The sequence below is a fragment of the Hermetia illucens genome, chromosome 1 (assembly GCF_905115235.1).
Source record: "Hermetia illucens chromosome 1, iHerIll2.2.curated.20191125, whole genome shotgun sequence".
Classification (NCBI taxonomy): domain Eukaryota; kingdom Metazoa; phylum Arthropoda; class Insecta; order Diptera; family Stratiomyidae; genus Hermetia; species Hermetia illucens.
Genome location: NC_051849.1, coordinates 203,421,338 through 203,443,336, shown reverse-complemented (window position 1 = coordinate 203,443,336; position 21,999 = coordinate 203,421,338). Strand labels below are relative to the sequence as shown.

At 44.4% G+C, this 21,999-nt stretch overlaps 1 protein-coding gene across 1 annotated transcript in view; it reads left to right on the top strand.

The window, feature by feature from the left end:
* The first annotated feature begins 3,517 nt into the window (after positions 1-3,517).
* The window catches only part of LOC119647103 (putative gustatory receptor 28b), a 59,120-nt gene continuing 40,638 nt past the window's right edge, over positions 3,518-21,999 (top strand). Inside the window, exon 1 of the mRNA XM_038047881.1 lies at positions 3,518-4,163. Coding sequence (XP_037903809.1) covers positions 3,540-4,163 — 624 coding nt within the window. The 5' untranslated portion in view covers positions 3,518-3,539. The remainder of the gene's footprint in view (positions 4,164-21,999) is intronic.

Sequence of the window (21,999 nt, the reverse complement as noted above, 5' to 3'; positions counted from 1 at the left end):
CATACTTTTGGTGTTCCCTAAAGTTCAGTCTGATATAAATTAAAGAGACAAAAAACTCACTGAGGAAGAGGACAATTGGTCCCCGAAATACCGGTGCATGAGGAATAAAAAACTCACTATTCGGCATTTAAAAAATAAAATTTGATAGCCGACTTCGGGACGACCGTATGTCTACTGCCTTCCACTTTCAGAGTGTTCTTCTTTCACGGTTTGTTATTAAGACCGCTTTCGTTTTCTCATCCGCTATAGTCAGTCCTACTTTTTCTAGCCAGGACTTTATCGCTCTTACCGTTTCCATTGCATGTTATAACAACTCCAGCTCCAGTTACCCGGGAAGTTGACAATTGTAGCTTCTTTGGAACAGAAAGAACAAGCACCCATTATACATGACATTCCACAGCGAGAGACCCAGCACTGAGCCCAGTGGTACATTCATACCGTACCTCTCGCCAAATATCCAGGAGTACCTAATTTTTGATATTCAATGCCAACACCGCATAGCAGCCACCAGAACTCAACACCTCTTTTACTAGATTTGCCATCAGTGGGCGGGCCGAAATCCATACTGGCGCTCCGACATGCCATTGATGTTTTCGACGATGGGTAGCAATTTGTTGTAGATAACTTTCTCCACCAGTGTCCTCATTGTATGGGGGTTATGCCTTATGAGTCGGGGCTTAAGAATATACTTACAGCCTTCCCTCTTTGCCGCCAGAGGCGACCAAGATAGAAATTTGAGGTATGACAATCTGCAAATTTTGAAAATTTATTGTCATTGAAACGTCAACAACGCCTCGGATAGGGACTGGGCTCATGGCTACGAACTTTGGCTATTGAAAATAGGGTAGGCTTGTTTTCTGGAATGTGCGCACGCTTCTCGACAACGATAGAGAGGGTCCTCAGAACGCTCGCTTTCTTTAAATTGAACGGAAATTCCAGCGATATAAACTGGATATTCAGGGCCTAAGCGAAGTAAGATGGTGGGACTCTGAAGAGCACAACTCTCCCTTTTTCCCCACTTATGACAATGTGCTTTTGCACTTTGGAAAACTAAGTGGTAGCAGATGTGAATCCGGTGTCGGGGTGCTTTTGACGGCTAGCGCAAGGCGCGCTCTCTTGACCTGTGAGCCGGCTTCTAAAAGACTTCTAACTGCAAAATTCCGATCCAGGAAACTTCTGATATGGTGGAGAACAATACCTTCTACGAGCAATTAAAAGCAGTTCAGGCAAGGCGTTCTAAAGATGACATTGTGACCGTGATGGGTGATCTGAATGCCAAGGTGGGATCTGAAAACACCTTGCTCGGATGTGTGATGGGGAAACATGGTCTTGGGGACTGTAACGATAATGGTAGGAAGTTCTGGATATCGGCAACTTCCACTGCCTCGTTATTGGTTGCACATTGTTCGAGCATCGAGTTTGCCACAAGGTCAGTTGGGTTTCAACTGACCGAAACCTTACGAGCAATCAGATCGACCACTTCGCAATCAGCAGTAGATTTTGGAGTTGTCTCCTGGATGTGCGTTACAAGAGCTGCACTGACATCGGCCTCGAAAGGGATCCCCATCTAATGGTTGCTTACGTTCACTTGTGTGTTGTTCCCGTTACTTCTTGCAGGGCTGGGGAGCTGCGACGCCCTAAGTTCAACATCGACCGTTTGTCTGACCCAGCTGTCGCACGACAGTGGGAGAGCTATCTTGCTGAGATATACTGAGCAACCAGACTGAGCATATTAATCAGCATTGGATAGCCATCAAAAATGCTCTTTTCTCGGGTACTATACGGGTCGGGGACCACGATCAAATCGACTGCGGATTATTGATCATTGCAAGTGATCGCGGACGTGATGCGCTACAACTCCGATACCGAATGAAATCCCGACAAGGTCAGCGTAGTTTACGCCCTGACAAAAGATAATTTGTTATTGCGCTGGTCAGGAAAGTGGAAGAGGCCGCCGATGGCAATGATTTCAGAAATGTATATCGCGTCACGAAATAGCTTGCATGTGGTCACAAATCTTTTGATGGCCTTGTGAAGGGCGTCAACGGTCGACTTCCCATCCACCATGACGAACAGCCGAATAGATGGAACTGCACTTCACCATGGTTCACAACCTTTTCACATGCGGTGAGGTTCCTTCTCTTGTTAAGGAAAGAGCTAGCCAGCGTAACACGCGGAGACGAACTTTTTCTCCAGGCAGAACAGAAATCATTTCGGTCATCAATGCATTCAAATGCAGTAAAGTCGCTGAGTGTGACAGTTTCCTCGCAGAGTTATTTATCGCTGCACCTGCAGTTGCTGCTGATGTGCTGCTTCCACTCGTACGGAAATCTTAGGAATCCGGGACCTTTCGTCAACAGTTCTCTGCGTTGTATCATCGAAGTATGACACTATCTCAAACGAAGAACATATCCAGCGCACATGCCTAACACCCGTACGCACTGCGACCGGAAGACAGAAATGGCAGTGGATAGGTCACACATTAAGGAGAGGCATGCATTGCTGGCTACGTCGTGCAGTGGAATCCACTCTCCCAAGATGTCCAACGAGTGTCTGGTTTCTATTGTTCAGCTTAACAGTTGGCCTTATATGGGTTATACCTATTGACATTAAATTTGGTTTCTTTCTCATGGGATCTATTTTGCGATTACGGAAGGGTGGAGCCATGTGGGGTAACAGATGTAAGGCCTCAATTAGTACTTTATGAAGCAGTTTTGACGTTACTTCCGAATTAGGGGAGTAAAGTGGTGGGATTATGTCTACATGGCCCCCAGATGTCTGCACGCATATTTTTTTTCAAAAATTGCTGAACTTATTGGCACAACAGTTTGTGAACATATGGATACTGTGCATATAGTGAATGATATAATTTAGTATCCGGATTGAGGGAGGAAGCCCAGTTCAAGTTAAAAGAGAGTGCTAAATATTTTGTCGTTAAATATGGCCGTGTGGGATGTCAAATGAAAGGCCATGATCAGAACTTTCGCCAAAAGGACTTGATATTAATTGGAAAAGATAGGAGTGAAGACCAAACTGAATGGGGAGTCTAGACCCCAGAACACACCCTATGCAGATACCTGCACAAATAAAGCTAATAATATTATATCACTACGTTTTAGTGCTTGTTAGGCGTATCTGTATTCTGTTAAGGAGTATGGAAAAATCATCCAAATTTGCAGGACAAGCAAAGTGTAATTCAATTTATCACATCACATGCTCGTAATCCTCAATGCTCGTATATGTGCCACATATGTTAATGCGCGAATAGTAAAACTGTTAATAGATAACCGCTTCCCCGTAACGATAATGGATTATACTATCAAATTACACCTTTCCAAGTTAGCGTTGAATAGTTCACGGCATTTATCTGAGAAAATTGATTAAGTGTCCTCAGTTGAATAATGTTCCTTGTTCAAACGGTTATTGCGCGCATGTCGTAATTGGAAAATTGTGGCGAATTCATATTTTAAAACAATCAACCGGAACCGATTAACGATTAGTTTCAATCGCAGTTTCCACCCTTCGATACCTCCGGGAAGATGAAAGATTTGTGGTCTGAGTTACGTGATCCTGTGGATATCTACGCTTCCCTAATTCCACTTTTTTGTGTAACGTTTATGTCGGGGATTTCACCTTTGGTTTTGGGAGGACGAAGGGGTCGAAGAGTGTTGATGACCAGCTTTGTTGGTACCCTAAATACGTTGACTTACATCATTGTGATAGCAGTTTGTTGGTATTGGACTTATCAACTTAGCTCTCCTCCTTTCATTAAGGATGTTGTGACCAAAGTAGGATCAATGTTGGAGCAATTGTGTGCTGCGATAGTGACTCTCGTGATTTATTTATTCTCGTTTTATCACCGGCATACAATCATCGCTATTGTGAAAACTCTCGCGGATATTGATGTGCAATTATTATCGCTTGGAGTTAAAGTTAATTACAAGAAAATGTTCCATTACTCGTGCGTGAGTTTCAGTGCTCTTATCCTTTTCATGTTTCTGTATTACGTGGCTTGCACCATTATGGGGAAAGTTACTGGCATAGAGGTGGATGTTCCTAGTTACATTTTTCATCTGATACAGAATTCAATTTTGATGATAATTGTGTACATGTTTGCTTGTTTTACAAGGTTAATTAGCGATCGATTTATTGTACTGAATAAGGTAGGTTATTCCGATTTCTTGCTTGGATTATATCGAAGTAAAAATTATTAGGTTTCATGTAGCTTCCTTTGAAGTGAACTACAACTGACACAAACATGCAATATATGTTCTCCATTGTAGTTACTAGTAAGGGATGTGTAGTATCCGCGGCTTTGCAATATATGCAACATTTCCTTTGTCTTGTCCAGAGTTAATTTGACGGGATTTAATAGTGTGGCGCGGCAGAATTCGCGGCATTCGAAATTTATTTCGAATGTCGCGAATACCAGCGGACAGATGAAGCTTGGTAGCCGTTGAGCTTCTTCTCGAAGCAGTTGAATTCCGCTCAACGGAACTACAGTACCTACGATTGCGAACTGCTCGCCGCGTACATGAGCATCAAATACTTCCGTTTCTCCCTAGAAGGCAGGCCGTTCACAGTGTTCACGGACCATAAGCCTGTCACATATGCTTTGAAACAGAAGCCCGACAAAGCATCTCCTCGTCAGCTTCGACACCTGAGCTTTATAAGCCAGTTTACGTCAGACATCCAACACGTGTCCGGCAAGGACAACATAGTCGCTGACGCTTTGTCTCGTGTCTCCGAGGTTAACATCCCCGCCTCACTCGATTTCTCGGCTATTGCCAAGGCGCAGGAGGATGACGCAGCACTTCAGAGCCTCAAATCCAACTCCAAATACAAATTTCGGGAGTTGCCCATCTTCGGCTCAAACCTTTCTCTCTGCTGCGAAGACTCGGAAAAGGGACCTCGACCATACATTCCGGCCACCTTTCACAAGGAAGTGTTCCACGCAGTTCACGACTTAGCGCATCCAGGCATCAGGACAACAAATTGGCTAGCCACCGAGAAATACTTCTGGCCCTCTATGAATAAGGACGTCATTTCCTGGGCCAGAGAGTGCATCGCATGCCAGAAGTGTAAAGTCTCCAGGCATGTAAGGAAAGAAGTGGGCTCATTCCTCCGCACTACCAAGCGGTTCCACACAATACACCTCGACATAGTAGGGCCTTTGCGAGACTCACACGGTTATAGGTATTGTCTCACAATCATCGACAGGTTTACGCGGTGGCCTGAGGCAATACCTCTGAAAGACAGTACGGCGCAATCTTGTGCCGAAGCCTTCTGTCGAGAGTGGATACCTCGCTTTGGCGTCCCTGCAGTGGTCATCACTGACCAGGGAATGCAATTTGAGTCCACCCTTTTCTCGGAGTTAGTCAAACTCCTAGGGTTTAAACGCCAGCGGACTACTGCATACCACCCGCAATCCAATGGGATGCTAGAACGTTGGCACCGGAAGCTGAAAGCCGCCATTATGACACGCGACGATCCGTCCTGGACCCAAGTCTTGCCTCTCGTCCTACTCGGCCTACGTACAACCCGCCGAGAGGAATTTGCTGCCAGCCCCGTGGCGCTGGTATACGGGGAGAACCCGAGACTTCCAAGTGATCCGGTCTTCGACAAGAGATCGGGTCTCACAGACTCGGGGTTGGTGCGTCTGCTGAGAGACAATCTCCGACGCATCAAGGCCACTGCTCCCACCCAACACTCGTCCGCACCTGTCTGTGCGCCTAAGGAACTGGACATGTGTACGCACATCCTGGTCAAGACGGATGCCGTCCGGAAGTCGCTGCAGTCTCCTTACGAAGGCCCGTACCGCGTTCTCGAGCGGGGAGAACATTTCTTCCAGCTCGAGATCGGTGGACACAAAAGGCGGTCTCCCTACCCAGGCTGAAGCCCGTGTGTAACCCTAAACAACGGCGCGTTCGCTTCAAGGATTGATGGGGAACACAGTTCCGGATTCGGTCGCTGAAACCCCTCGGTTTCATCTGGGCTGATGTGGCGCGGCAGGATTCGTGGCATTCGAAATTTATTTCGAATGTCGCGAATACCAGCGGACAGATGACGTCACCGGCGCTCCACTCAGTTCAGACCTCGCTACAAGAGTGAGGAATAGAGTGGGTGGGGTAGGTGGCGAGAAACGTCAAACGAAATAATAATAAGAAAAAAGAGTTAAGAAGATAGTTGGCAGTCAGTGTGAAAAGAACGAGTTTTGTGCAGAAAGAAAGAGAAAAGGACTGCTGATGGAAAGTGCTCTTAAAAATTTTGAAACACGTCATTTTTGTAATGTTCAATTGATAATAAAAGTAAGATTCTGAAAATAAACAATTAGGAGAAGATTATATTTCTACCTGTGTATTGAACGTTGTTAAATACAAGCTCCTAAAATAGCATGCAATATTCCTTCGTTTTCTCACGATCTAATATCCCTTTGCTTCCCTTCCTTCCTTCCCTTTCAATTTCCTAATTCCCATCTCGAGATTCATTTGCCTCCAATATTGAACATTTGAAATGATTAATTTTACTTATTTTACAAAAAATCTAACAAATGGTTGCTTTCCCCTAAAGTTGAGAATCCATTTACATTTGAACAATTCTAAATTTTAATAATTTCCGAATAGTGCAAGCCAATATTGAACGGAGAAAATATATGTTTACATTTTGCTTGCAACTAAGCGGGAAACGTTGTGTTGTTTTTATAATGCAATGTTCAAACATAGCGGAGGAATCATCGTGTTGTTGGACGCATGCTCTAGCGGTCATTTGTTTCTGGACGAGACATGGTGAGTGGTTGTGTAGTTGTGGCTTCTGCTATGCTTCCATTAAATTTTCAAGTTCAAAGCTGGGAGTCGGTGGAATTACCGGCTGATTGGATGGGCAGCTGATGAGTTGGACACGGAGGTTCGTTGTTGATCTTTGAGGAGTGAAGATGAGGAGTGAACAGCTGGTGCAGTGTGAGTCGATTGTAATTGTTCTGGTAGTTGATGCGTTTATTTTTACTGGTAATCAATGCACATATTTTCGATCTCAATTTTTCCGAGAACAATTCCCTAAAGACGAAAGCGGATTTGTATTGAGACCCACTTCTCTTAGCGGCATGGAGAATAACCTGGTTGGACTCATCTGCTGATGATAATATGCCGAAAAACAAAAAGGGAGCGACAGCGATTCCGGACCGAAAGTAAACTAGAATTCGATTGAAATTGACAAGAAGTTCAAGTTTAAAAGAAAAACATTGTGAAAATCGTGTTGAGGTAATTTACTCCGGAAAAATAGCCCTTTTGGGCCTCTTAATTTAGTAATTTCTATCGAATGAGACTGAGAGTTGTTTATTATCGTGAATCTTCTTCTTTAGCACTTGTCCCATTCAAAAGCGGGGTCGGCTCCTTGTTTATTATCATGAGTATTCCCAAACAAAAGTTATTAAGCACTTTACATTCGAAAACTGAAATCTTACATACTCGAAAGAGCGTTACGTGCTCTATCGCAGCCACTCTCACGTTTGACATCCATACTCCTCATAAACTGGGGGACTAACACTTTTCTTCATTGCGGGCGTTCCTAGTTGAAGGTACATAGTGTGGATCCATGGAAACTCTAAGTTCTTTAATGAAATAGTTCACACAATGATGAATATTACAAAATTGCAAAAGGGACCTTATCATCTTCATTCATCATCATCATCAACGGCGCAATAACCGGTATTCTAGGCTAGGTCTGTCTTAATGAGGAACTCCAGAAACCTCGGTTTTGCGTCGAAGTCGATCAACTCGATATCCCTAAAAGTTGTCTGGCGTTCTGACCTACGCCATCGCTCCATCTCATCTTCTTTTTCTACCGTAGACATTGCCTTTATACACTTTCCGGACTGGATCGTCCTCATTCATACGGATTAGATAACCTGCCCCTGCAACCAATTGGGCTGGATTTTATCCACAACCAGACGGTCATGGTATCACTAATAGATTTCATTGTTATGTAGGTTACGGAATAGTCCATCCCCATGTAGGGGGTCAAAAACTCATCCTAGGATTCTTCTCTCGAACGCGGTCAAGAGTTCGCAGTTTTTTTGCTAAGAACCCAGGTCTTCGAGGAATACATAAGGACTGGCAAAATCATTGTCTTGTACAGTAAGAGCTTTGACCCTATGGTGAGACGTTTCGAGCGAAACAGTTTTTGTAAGCTGAAATAGGCTCTGTTGACGGTCTCAAAGTTGTAGTCTCATATCTTTATTCTTCCCGTTTGACTAGTGTGATTCGATGTTGTTTGCTCTTTCGTTTTTGGCGCTGACGTTGCCATCATGTAACTCGTCTTGCCTTCATTAATGTGCAGCCCGAGGTCTCGCACCGCCTGCTCGATCTCGATGAAGGTAGATTGTGCATCTCAGCTTGTTTTTCCCATGATGTCAACATGGACTTGAAGAGGATGGTGCCTGCCGCATTTACATCTGCATCGCAAATCACTTCCTCCAGCACCAGGTTAAAGAGGACCTATGATAGGACATCTCCTTGTTTAAACCGTTGTTGATGTTGAATGCTCTCGAGAGTGATCCTGCTACGTTTATCTGGCTTCACACATTGGCCAGGGTCGGCCTAGTCGAAATTGATCAGACTCATCAATTTCGTTAGGATATCGAATTCGAGTTTTACCCTGGCTACGCTGTCATAGGCGGCCTTAAAGTCGCTGAAAAGATGGTGCAACTGATGTCCACATTCCAAAAATTTTCCCATCACTTGCCGCAGAGAGAAAATCTGATCTGTTGCCGATTTGCCTGGGGTGAAGCCTTTTTGATATGGACCAATGATGTTCTGGGTGTATGGGGCTATACGGTCTAACAAGATAGCGGAGAATATCTTACAGATGGTACTCAGCAACCTGATAACTCTATAATTGCTGCACTGCGTGATAACCCCCTCTATATGTATGGGACAGATAATGCCTCGTTGAAAATTGTCAGGCATTAATTCGCTGTCCCATACTTTGAGCATCAGTTGATGAACCGCTTGGTGTAATTCATGGCCTCCATATTTAACCAATTCGGCTGTAATTCCATCATCAAAGTGCACAACCCATCGCTTTAATATGCCCATTCTGTCAGATTTCCCTTATTGTTTCGACAGGATGAACATCGAAGTGTATAAGGCTTCATCCTGCTGACTTGTTGATAAAACTTGCGCGCCTGGTGCGGTTGCTCCCTGTACCTTTCGAGTTCACAGACCTGTTGGTTCTCCCAAGCTTCCTTTTGCCGTCTGTGAAATCACTTCTCCGCTCGACGGAGTTCGTGACAAGTCTCTGCGCGTGCCCGCGTTCATTGAAAGTGCAGTATTCTTTCGTTCCGTTGCTAGCTTACATTGACCGTCGAACCAGCCGTTCCGACTTTTTTTGTGGTCGTTTCTGGCTGTATCAATGATAACATTCCTCAGGTTTGTTGATGCCTCATCTCCAGCATATCTATTAGCTGCGGTAATTGCGGCATCCATTTCCCCTTTATAGGTGTTGCGGAGGGCTGTGTTGTCAATGGCTTCAGTATCGCTCTCACCTAATTGTCAGAAGAGATTATAGGTGGTATTGTAATTCGAGCTCGGAGCACTATGTCAACACGATAATGATCCGAGTCTATATTAGCCCCCTTATATGTTCTTACATTCATCAAGGCTGAGAGGTGGCGGCGATCAGCACGCGATCAATTTGGTTGAAAGTGGTCCCGTCTGGAGAGGCCTAGGTATGTTTGTGGACCGCTTTCCGCGCAAACCAGGTACTTTTTACAACCATTTCTCGCGATACTGCTAATTGAATAATCCGCAATCCGTTATCATTGGTATCCCTATGCAAGTTATGCATCGCCTGAATATAGACTCCGTACCTACTTGGCTATTGAAATCTCCAAGTATGATTTTGATATTATACTTGGGGCAGGCTTCGAGGGTCCGCTCAACTGCCTCGTACGCAGAGTGCGTAGCCTTTCGATTATATTTTCAAAGCCGATAACAGCAGATTTCATTTTTTGGCTGAAGAGGAAACCTATTCCGAACACATGGTTTAGTAAATGGCTACTATAATATATGGTGTAGTGGCTTTTCTCCAGGAAACCGATTCTTGTCCAGCACATCTCTTGCAGGGCTGTTATATCAGCCTGATATTGGGACAGGGTATCGGCTAGCTGCTCAGCAGCATTCGGTCTGGACAGGGAGCGCACGTTCATGAGAAAATGCGCAAATCGTTATTCCGTTGTCGTTGCTGGGTTCGTCAATTAAGTCTATCCTGTCGAAAGCTCCTTCTGTGGCTTCGTCACTTTGGCTTTCCGTGTAGAGTTGTTAGCCCTACACAACTCCTAACCTGGTTGGTAAAATTTGCCCCGTTTTTAGGCGCGGGAGACTCGCTTTCATCCTTCTCCGTCTGCAGTTTTTCATTAAGAAAGAACTCCCAGCGATCATCACATGGAGGTGGATATAGGGTTTGGTAGTAGAATTGTTGGTGTTGGTTCAGCAGGCGTTTCCCAGGTTTTATGCTCCATCGTGGGGACCAATCCAAGTTTCGTCCTGTAACCAATACTACCCTTTGACTGCCATCATTTTAATTGTTCCCAAAAGTATTCATATTCTTGCACACCAGAATTTCTCAAGCGCCGGTACTCCTCCCCTACTGTCACTCCTCTTTAATGTGTGACTAACCCACTGCAACTTCCGCCTTCCGATCACTTAGCCCATAGGAGATAGGGCTGTGCGTGGATCAAGTTCTTTATTAAAAAAATATTATTAGACTAGCTTTCCCTAATGGTACGACGCAGACAAATGTCAACGAAGGTTTGAAGTGATAATCCCCTATAGCACACAGAAAAAACAATAGCACAGAACAATCTCAAATTAATCTTGGTATTGAGATAACTGCATTTCCAGATTTTAGACACAGCAGTAAAAGCGGATCTGCGTTGGGCAACATCCAGTCCGGCGCCACCGTCGGCAAAAACCACGTTTCCTAGATATACAAATTGGTCGACGCCTTCGATGCTCTGCCAAATCATGCATATCGGCAGAGTCCAATGACAGGTCAGACTGAGAACCTTGGTTTTATTAGCATTCATCTCGAGTCTAACTCTACCTACCTCACTTTTCAAATCAAAGCCATTTGGCCAAGTTCCATGACCCGATGACCCATCAAACAGAAGTCACCAACGTAGTCGAGATATTTGAGGAAAGATGTCATAGTCCATTGACTTCACTCTGGGCTTCAAATTCATCGATGTTACTATGGTAATTGCTATTAGTTTTTTCGGAATGCCCCTCCTGCGAAGAGCACTCCAGATACACTCCCTATTCAAGTTCTCGGAAGCTTTTTCCAAATCGATGAAGAACAGGTGAAGCGATAAACAAAACTCCGCACACTAATCCTAAATAGTCCATATGATGTTAAAGTGGTCAATGTAGAAGTATTCGGAGTGGAAACCCCTGTGTGTTCTGTCGATCGAAGCTGTCGAAGTTTCCGAAATGTTGCGTTCGGGAATTATTTTAGCTATCTTATGTCTACGACAACAGGGAGCACGCGGATACTTCCCTAATTGTCGCATTCATAACGGATGCCCTACTTTGGAATCTTAATGATCATCTCCTTCTTTTACTCCTTGGGAAATGTCTCGGATTCCAAAGATTTTCGTACGAAAAGAAGTAATAGATTTGCAGTAACTTCAGGTATAGCGATAAATAACTATACGTTCGGGTTCATTGTTGGCCGAAATAATTTCCCTTCTGCTTGAAGAAACAGTTCATATTCGCATGTTACGATGACTAGCCATTTTATCCACCAGAGACTGAACCTCTCCCGGTGTTTTGTGGTTACGACCTGTGGTGAAGTGTTCTTTCCGCCTTTCAATTGCTCCGCTGAATTTCTCGGGATGTCTGTTGTATTAGAGTTGGAGCGCGTCACGCCCGCCATCACTAGCAGCGGTCAATAGAGCTATCAATCCATTCATTCTACAGCTAGTTAGGTCTTATGATGACGCTCCGGGACGTGGCCGACGACCTTTGTAGCACCTGAGAAAAGAGTATTTTTGATAGCGGTCCCATGATCATCAACGTTCTGAGGCGGGTTGCTCAGTATATCTGGCGTCCGATCTGCAGCATAGCTCCTCCACTGTCGAGCGGAAACTGGGTTATAAAAGCGGTCGATGTTGAACTTGGAGGGCCGCAGCTTCCCAACCCTGCGAGAAGTAACGGACACAACAATCAAGGGAACGTAAACGACGACCAGACGGTGATCCTATCCGAGGCCGATGTCAGTGCCTCTCTCGCTATGCATATCCAGGAGGCAATTCCTAAATCTACTGCTGAACGCGAGGTGGTCGATCTGATTGCTCTTAGGGCGTTCGACAGTTGAAACCCAGACTCTGTGCTCGAACAATGTGCTAGAAGCAGCCCGACACTAGATTCACCTGTGCTATCACTTGGATTTTCAGAGTACAGCACATTGCTGCAAGAGGGAGAGGAGTACTCTCCAGAGTCTCACCATCTTACTTTGCTTAGGTCTAGAATGTCCAGCTTATATCGTTGGGATTTCCGCTTAAGGTGGAGAAAGCAAGTATTTCGAAAACCCTCGCTACCGTTATCGAGGAGCATGCGCATATTCCAGAAACCAATCAGAGTTCGTTTTTGATAGCAAAAGGTCGTTGACGTGAGGTCAGTTCCTATCCAAGGCGTTGTTGACGTTTCGGTAGCAATAAAGTTTAAAAATTTGCAAGTTGCTAGTTCACAAATTTCTATCCCTTTAAGTCGACTCTTACGGCAAGCAGTCTTCCCTTTGAGTGTATTCTTAAGCCCAAACTCACAGGGAACCGTAATAACCCTCTGAATTTACATGTCTCTGGAGAATTCCTGGTTCATGTGGTTTTAGCTCGGTTGTAGGGGTTGACTCCTTAGTGGGAGTTTCATGGGGGTTGTAGTTACGGCCAAGCGGACGAGAGACTTTCGGGGCTCAAACGTGGGGTTCCGTTTCAACACGGGTGCCGTAGTCCAAAGTTCGATAGAATTTTAGTTAGGCCTTGCATCCAGCATCATGAATGCACTCAGTATGACCTGGTACCGTTACGCTTGTCTCAATGGAGCTCTCATTGTGGTCACAAAATCAATCCGCGTTTTCAGGAGCCTGGGCGTTAAGTCAACTCGATAGGTACTCACATTATACCGCCAGGACTTAATTGTACTTAACAGGGCAAAAGGAATACGATATACAACTTTCAAAGGAAACGCTGTAGGATTAGTTGGAGCCGTGTAATGAAGCGGACAAAAGTAACAAGTGATTTACTAACTTATAGATCTTAGAGTAAACCGTGTACATAACGAGTCAGCAAGCTGTTGTTGACATATTTCTCGAGGGTTTTGGAACAAGGAGATAGGAGCAAAACTGGGCTGTATTTTTTCTCTTTTTGTGTGCGAATAATGAACTCCCTTCCCACAGGGAAATGGATTTTCTTAAAAATTATGAACAGTAATGAGAGGGAGAAAAATCCATCGACCGGTTTTTAGCAGAAAGAGGTTTCGAAAACCACTAGGTCCGGTCCAACATTAGTGTCAAAATTGTCAAAAGGGACTTGACTAAAGAATTGGTAAAGAGGGGTATTGCAGACAGTGTGGAACAGCCTGCACCCAGATGGAGAGAGAATATGAAGAGGGGAAAGGAGTTATATGCCGAAAAAAGTAACTCCAAAATAAGTCTCGGGATAATTAGAGTGGTTGGCAGATGTACTTTATGAAAGTCGGGGAAGGCTGGTGGAATTGCGAGAGTTGCGGATGAAAATAATAGGGAGCTAAGGCAGTAGGTTGGATGGAATTATATAAAGAGAGTCCAATGCTGGTCGCAAATTGAGAAAGTAAGGATGAGACCCCACTTGATAGGCACTAGGGCAGAATTCACACCTTTCAAATTGACCTTTCAGAAGATAAGCTTAGTAGGCTTGAATACAATATGGGAGCTTAAACATTGGGTTTGCAAACCAAATTCAAGAGCAGGATAGTGAGTATTTGAAATGGCTTAAGCAGGAGCATTTGAAGACTAGAAAATGCAATGCACTGGCAAGAAAAGAAAGGTTCGTTGCGGAAGGGAGACTTAGTAGCAATTAGGCAGCTCATGTTAGGAAGACTGAGATTTCCGTTACAATGAAAGAGAGATTATTTTTTCAGTAGCTCAGAAATTGTCCCTCCAAAGTTCGAAAATGCAAATGAAGCGGTATTGGAAAGGCCTGGACAGATTGAAGACCAATAGCCTGGTACTAGAACTTTTCACATTTTAGTAAAAGAGTGTTAAGCTTATGATGCACTTATTATCCTGGAAGGATCATCGGGTTGACAATAGCACCTGGATACTCACTAGGACAGTTTAGAATACGCAAGGGGTGAATGTATTCTCTAACCACAATTCGATGGGTGACCTAATGTGGCCTCTGGGTCGTTTCCCGTCGACTTGGATGCACAGGGCCATCTCCACCGGGGCAATATGTATGTTGCATCCGTTCAGATTTTCTGGCTCGAGAGGTACTGGTACATTCTAGATCAACAGCTTGGCTAACTCTGGGAGATAGGAAAATAGCCAAAAGCTTCGGGTTTATCGTTTCTTGATTCCGCCGCCCATTGGAATCTCATGGCTGTCAACTCTACTAAATTATCTAACATCGTGTTATGCTCTTGTTGTACACGAAGGAGGGTAGCAGCTATAGATTTAGACGGCTCGGATTTTTGTTTCTAAAAACAAATGACACAAGCTACCATGGTTTTCAGCTGGTTAGGCTTTTAAAAAACACCTGGGTCATTCATAGGAGGAAGTAGTAGAGGTTAGTTTACTGACTCCATTCTGGCATCGGTGATGTGTATTGTCAGGGCTCAAGGTACAGCTAAAAACTGTCATTCCTAGGGTAGTTTGGTCTACTCTGCTACGAAGAACTTCTCTCTGAAACTCTCGATCAACTGGGTTACATGGATGCGCTTGAATACACCAGAGATTTGCCTGCAATGTACTATAATATGGTCATTGTGTTTCAGGGATGTTGGCCGAAGGAAAGAGGGGTGGTGTTAGGGCGGTGAAACCTAGAGCCCTGACGTAAGGGAACCTATCCGAGAAGTTGACTTTCATCCATGGAAAGAAAACTTATTGATGATGACTAGTGTATTTTATTTGTTTATTTAATGAGGACAATACACAGAAAACAAATTCCTTATGACATATTGTCCTCAGAGGGAGGAGCAATAAATGGTTTACTTTAAGTTCAAAATTAGAGAAGGAGACAGAGTAAACGGATCCAAGTTGTAGGGCGTTGAAGCACCGGCATAGCCTCGGGATCGAAGAGTGGAAGTAAATCTCAAAATCTACCAAGGATATTTCGAAAATGTCCCCACTACGTGTGGTATGAGAGGCCATGCGGAAAGTTATATTCGAGTTGAGAGAGCAGTCCATCAGGCAATTGCAGATTTTGAAAAGAATACACATATCAAGGAAGATACGGCGTTGCTGTAAGGAGAGGAGGTTGAGGGTATGAAGTCGTGACGGATAGTCAACCCGTGGAAGGTTCTTTTTATAAAAGAGGGTCCGGGTGAATTTGCGTTGTACAACTTCAAGAGCGCGGCAATCACGAATGCGGAAGGGGGACCAGACTACACAGCAATATTCATAGATGTTTCTGACAAGGGAATTCAAGAGTGCTGTGTGTGTGTGTGTGTATGGTGGGGGAGAAGCTACAGCTTCTGAGCACTCAGGCCGTGTTGACCCATTGTACTCGCCTCCCCCGTCTAACGGAATATTCCGGATTCGTTAACGTATCGCAGGATTTCCGTTAGTGGATGTGATGCTACCCGTCGCAATTGGAGGACATCGGCACCAAAGATCTGATGCCTGATGCGTCCATAGGCGGGGCATTCACATAGGAAATGCTCCGTGGATTCCGCTTCCTCATTACAGGAGGGACACGTATCATCTTCGGTAATTCCTATTCTGAACATATGCCCAGCTAGTGAATTATGGCCTGTCAGAATGCCCACAATACACCTGCAAGTCCTCCTGCTTTTCGACAGGATAAACTTTGCGGTACGTATGTTGGGTTCTGGCAGGAAAAGTTTGGTGTGTCGAGCAGCATTTAAGCTCCGCCACCTGTCGTTATGGGAAACTTGTTCCCAGTTTTTGAAAACAGATTTAGCCAATGCTACTGATACCCCAATTGCATAGGGGCATAGGGGAAATTGACCCCTCTTTCGCTAAAGCGTCCGAGATTTCATTTCCCTCTATGCCACAGTGACCAGGTACCCAGAGTAGTTCCACCGTATTGAATCTAGACATAGAGTTCAAACGGTTTCTGCATTCCTGAACGATTTTCGAGGTGATCAAAGGAGTGCTCAATGCCCTCAGTGCAGCTTGACTGTCACTGCAGATTGCGATGCGCCTGCCCTTCAACCGCTCGTCAATCACCCAGTTTGCCACCCTTAGGATCGCATAAACTTCGGCTTGAAAAACCGTTGCATATTGTCCCAAAGGAAAAGCCCACTTCTCGTTTTTATTCGAGAGGTAGACTCCGGCTCCAGAACCCTCTTTTGTTTTTGAGCCATCGGTGTAGAAGGCTTCCGTATATCCCGCCACGCATTCCTCTGGGTTTTCCCAGTCCTCTCTACGCTTCAGTGTAACTACATATCTTCTACCAAACAGATGTATGATGACGGGATTTAGTCCTCCCAGTAACTCTTCCAATGCTCTGTGCCCCCGACATCCGTTGTTTTCCCATAGATCTAATCGAATTAGCCTATGAGCTGCACTCATTGCAGTGCTTTGAATAAATATATTCAGGGGCTGCAAATTGAGTAGTGCATTCAGAGCTGCGCCGGATGTCGTGCTCATGGCACCAGTGATACCCAAACAAACAGTTCTTTGCAGTGCGTCTACTTTACGGTGAAAACCTTTTTGTCTTACCTTAACCCACCACACTACGGATGCATATACGAACATCGGCCTAATGATGGCAACATATATCCACATTACCACATGAGGCCTGAGTCCCCATGTCGAGGCAAAGGTCCGTCTGCACAGCCCATAAGCTGTGAGAGCTCGTTTCATCTTTACCTCTACATGTTTGTTCCAAAGAAGTTTTTTATCTAAAGTGACCCCCAGATATTTCACTTCTTCGGAGAGTTGAAGGGTAGTACCCCTCATCTCAGGGAGACAAAGTCCATCCGGTTTTCTTTTTGTGAATAAAACCATTGTGGTTTTATTTGGATTAACTGACAAACCATGTCTAAGGCACCAGCTGTCTATCAAATCAACGGCACGCTGTATATTCCTACACACCGTTCCAAGATCCCGATCAACAGCAAGTACAGCCACGTCATCAGCATAAGCTTGAGCGTGTATTGGTAAATTTTGCAGTTCACATAGCATTGAGTCGATCAGCATACTCCACAGAAGCGGCGAAAGCACACCTCCTCGGGGGCAGCCCTTCGTCGCTTCTGTAGTCAGGTAGCGATCGACCCCTACCTCAGCGTACAACAATCTTTGCTTTAGCATAGCATGGATCCACTTAATTAAAGCATCATCAACACCATGCGCTCTGGCGGCATCACAAAGTTTTTGAAAAGGCGCACAGTCAAAAGCCCCTTCAATGTTCACGAACACCCCCATCGCGTACTCACCATTCAAAGTTGCATCCTCTATCTTTGTGACCAAAGAATGAAGAGCAGACTCACAGGACTTTCCACGTTGGTAAGCATGTTGGTTTTCACTAAGTGGGTGTGACCTAAGTGCGTTTTCACGAATGTGACGCTCCACCAGTCTCTCCAAACCTTTAAGCAAGAATGAAGTCAAGCTGATCTGTCTGAAGTTCTTTGGATTAGAATAGTCATCTTTCCCAGGTTTCGGTATGAAAACTACCTTAACCTGTTGCCAAGAAGAAGGCACGTAGCCCAGAGCAAGACATCCTCGAAAAATATTTCTTAGAGGTCGCTCTAAATGCTCCATACCCTCCTTTAGCATTGCCGGATAGATGTCATCCATGCCAGGTGCTTTGAAATGTTCAAAGGGCAGTATGGCAGCTCTCACCTTTTCATGGGTAACAACCACTTTCGCAGTGTTCCAGTTCCCCTTGCAATGCTTGTGTGTTGGAGGGGTTGCAAGAACCGCCAACTCTCCCCCTACCACTTCTCTCACCCGTTGTCCCGGGTGGTGTACTTCCAGGAGAGTCTGTACTGAGTCTCTGGAGCTCGTGAAAGTACCGTCGGGTTTTCTAAGAGAATCCAACTTGGCCGACTCATTCCTTTTGAGGACTCTGCACAGCCGTGAAGTCTCCCTTTCGCTATCCAGTTCCTCACAGTGCGCTCTAAAGGAGTCTCGTTTCGAGCACCTCACGAGCCTCTTATATTCACGTTGTGAGTTCCTGAAATTTAACCAGTCTTCGTCCTTGTTACTTTTGCAAGCACGATTTAGAAGTCGCCTGGTTGATTTCCTGAGTTTTTGCAGTTCTCGGTTCCACCAAGGAACCGTTTTTACCGCTTTGGCCACGGGAAATAGGACAAGCCTCTTCACAGCACTCTAAAAGTGTGCCGTTCAGAGTTTTCAATTCATCTTCCAGCACCAAAGGAGTCCTTAGTCGCCTAGGGAACTGTACTTTATTGCCAAGAAGTTCATTGAACTTTGCCCAATCCGTTTTCCTAGGGTTCCGCCTTTGTACTGCAGACTGTTCGCCCGCAATAGTCAGATTGTGAATTCTAGATATCGGTGATCTGACAGTGAGACCTCGTCTAGCACTCGCCAGTGTGTAATCAACTCTAACAATTTTGGGGTACAGATTGTTAGGTCAATTACTTCGCTTCTTCTCGGTCCCACGAACGTAGGGGCGCACCCTACGTTTGCAGTCATAAGACCAGCTGAAGTGATGAAATCAAATAGCTTCTCTCCTCTTGGATTGCATTTGCTACTGCCCCAACAAATATGTTGAGCATTCGCATCGCAACTTATTAAGAGTTCGAGACTACTTGATTCTGCATACGCCACCAGATCCCTAAGTTCTTGCGTCGGTGGAGGATACAAAGAATCATAGGGTAAATAAGCGGAGGCAACTATGATGTTTTTCCTCTCGCCATTTATTTGGTATTGCATGATGACCGTAGCTAAGTCCTGGGAACAATATTGTCTCAGCATAGTTGCCTCTAACCGTCTTGACATCAGGACGCAAGCTCTCGGTCTTATGGATCTTTCGTCGTAGAAGATCCTAGCCCCCTTTACTGATCCAATGCCACAGATTCTGTTAAATCGAACCCACGTTCTTGCACCAGAAAGATATAGGGGAAATCCTGCAGCTTTGTCATTCTCGCTGCCATTAGGTAGGAGGGAGCTTTGGCATGCTGCAGGTTGATTTAACCAATCTTTATGTTTTTCGACATAAACTTAGTCTATTGTCGCTGACAGAAGAGTCTGGTGCGTCTAGTGTGGATCTTACCGGAGTTTCCAGTTTATCCCCACTTTCCGCCGGAGATTCCGCTTCCTTGTGTCCGATTTCTCTGGGCGTTACCGCGCCTAGTGGTACAGCCACGTCCATGTCCTCATTCCCAAGGTGCTTCATCTTCCTTCGCAGTGCTCTCTTCTGCCGTCGGCTTCGGGCCTTTCCAAGTTCACGGTGTCCGGACCGCTTGGATCCATTTCCACACACCGGCGTTAAACCAGTAGCGTCCACGTCACCAGCTTCCCGTTCTTCCGCTCTTCCTGGTAAGGATAAAGGAGAAAGTTCTGACAGGCAGCTTTCAGCCGTAGTCGGATTTCCAGTTTCTCCCAATTTGAAAGTTTCCGTACTTTCCTTCCTGGCTAACTTCGCCGTAGGCACCAAGTGCAAACTTTCCACTGAGTCGGAAAGCATGCCTTCTACAGATTGATCTGTAGGCGAGTATGAATGTGATGAGGCCTCCAAAATCCGCGCCTCGGCCGCGACATGATTGCTCACGGTCGCGGGTGGATTCGAAGTCTGTGACTTCTTACCACTTGGAGAGTTTAAATCCATCGTTTCCATATTCATATTTTTGGACACCCTTAGTGTAGTAGTAAACTACTACAGGCTCCCCCACCACGACAAGGTGGTGTCCGAGGGGGAGCAAGAGCGCTACGGAGGGCTGAATTGAGATAAAGTCGGAGGAGGAACTTAGGATAAAGCCAGGTATTTTGGAAGCTCTATTGATGATGTCAACGAAGTGGCAATTGAAAAGAAGTTTGTCGTCGAATATTACACCCTGGTCTTGGAAGGAGGCCAGTAGTGAAAGGGGGTGCCCACTAAGAGAATAGGAAAAGGATTTTGGGGAGGGTTTAAGTGAATAGCAGATCCAGTGACACTTGCTGACTTGCGAACACCAACGGACTAAATTATCAAGGCTAGAAAGGCTAGGGAAATTTATACTAAAGAATATAAAAATTTATTCGGATTTTCATAGCACAAAGTGATATGAACTCCAACGCATCAAATTCGTGTAATCCATTATATATAAGGCGTGAAAACGTGACAAGATTAACATTGTTTACGGATAACTTTTTCATTGTAACGATGATAGACGATACTATCAAATTACAACTGAGTAAAAATTGATGAAGTGTCCTCAGTTGAGTGATGTTCCTTGTTCAAACTTTTATTGGGCGCATGTCGTAATCAGTAAACCTTTGGCGAATTTATATTTTAAAACAATCAACCGGGACCGATTAACGATTAGTTTCAACCGCAGTTTCTGTCCTACTGTATCTCTGGGAAGATGAAAGATTTGTGGTCTGAGTTACGTGATCCTGTTGATATCTACGCTTCCCTAATTCCTCTTTTTTGTGTAACGTTTATGTCGGGGATTTCCCCTTTAGTGTTGGGTGGAAGAAGGGGTCACAGAGTGTTGACTACCAGTTTCATCGGATACTTAAATACTTTCACTTATATTGTTGCAATGGTTTTTTGCTGGTATCACATTTACTATGGACATCCTTCTTATTTCATCAAGGATGTTGTAACAAAATTTGGACATATACTGGAGCAATTTTCAGCAGCTTTAGTGACTCTTGTGATCTATCTATTTTCGTTCTATCACCGGCATACAATCATCGCAATTGTGAAAACTCTGGCAGATATAGATGTGCAGTTATTAACCCTTGGTGTTAGAGTGAATTATAAGAAAATGTTCTACTATTCGTGCTTGAGTTTAACTGCTCTCATCCTTTCTATATTTTTGAATCATATTGCTTGTGTGGTGCTGGTGAAAACTATTGGTGTAAGGGTGGAAATCTCATTTTATATTTTTCACCTCATACAAAATTCTATTTCGACGATAGTTGTGTACATGTTTGCCTGTTTTACAAGGCTAATAAGTGACCGGTTGATTGTACTGAATAAGGTTGGTATTCTCTATTTCTCGTCTGGATTACTATATATGTATCGAAGCTAATATTATCACGGCTTATTTGCTAGAATAAATACGTATTTATAAAACAAGGACGAAAGAGTTCGGTAGTCCTGCCGGATGGAACCTTCTCATATATTCACGTGTCTCGGTAATAATTCAACGATTGAATTGCTTACTGTAATTTGGAAGCAAGCACGCAATGTAGATTTTCCACCATAGTTAATCATACAGGCGATAATTCGTTTTATTTTATTCATAGGCTTCATTGATGATAGGTTATTCACCATACCTTATATAAAAATTTTCCATTGTTTTCGACCAGTATTTTGGAAGTGCTGTAAGATAGTAGTAATTTAGATTGGATGTATGGCGAATGGCCTTCAAGATTTTTATATGCATTCTAGACAACTGCATTTGTAACATCGTCTAAATTCCTGTGAACCAAGTCGGGTTATACCCACACAATATACGCTGTGCAGTTACTCATAGGGAAACACCATGAAAAGTATAGTCCTCTTTTCTTTGTGTCTAGAGAAGGCGATGGTGACACACGAACTCATCTGGTACGCTCTGGTGCAAAACCTAGTGCCAAAGGAACTATTGCGCTGGGTTAAATTGC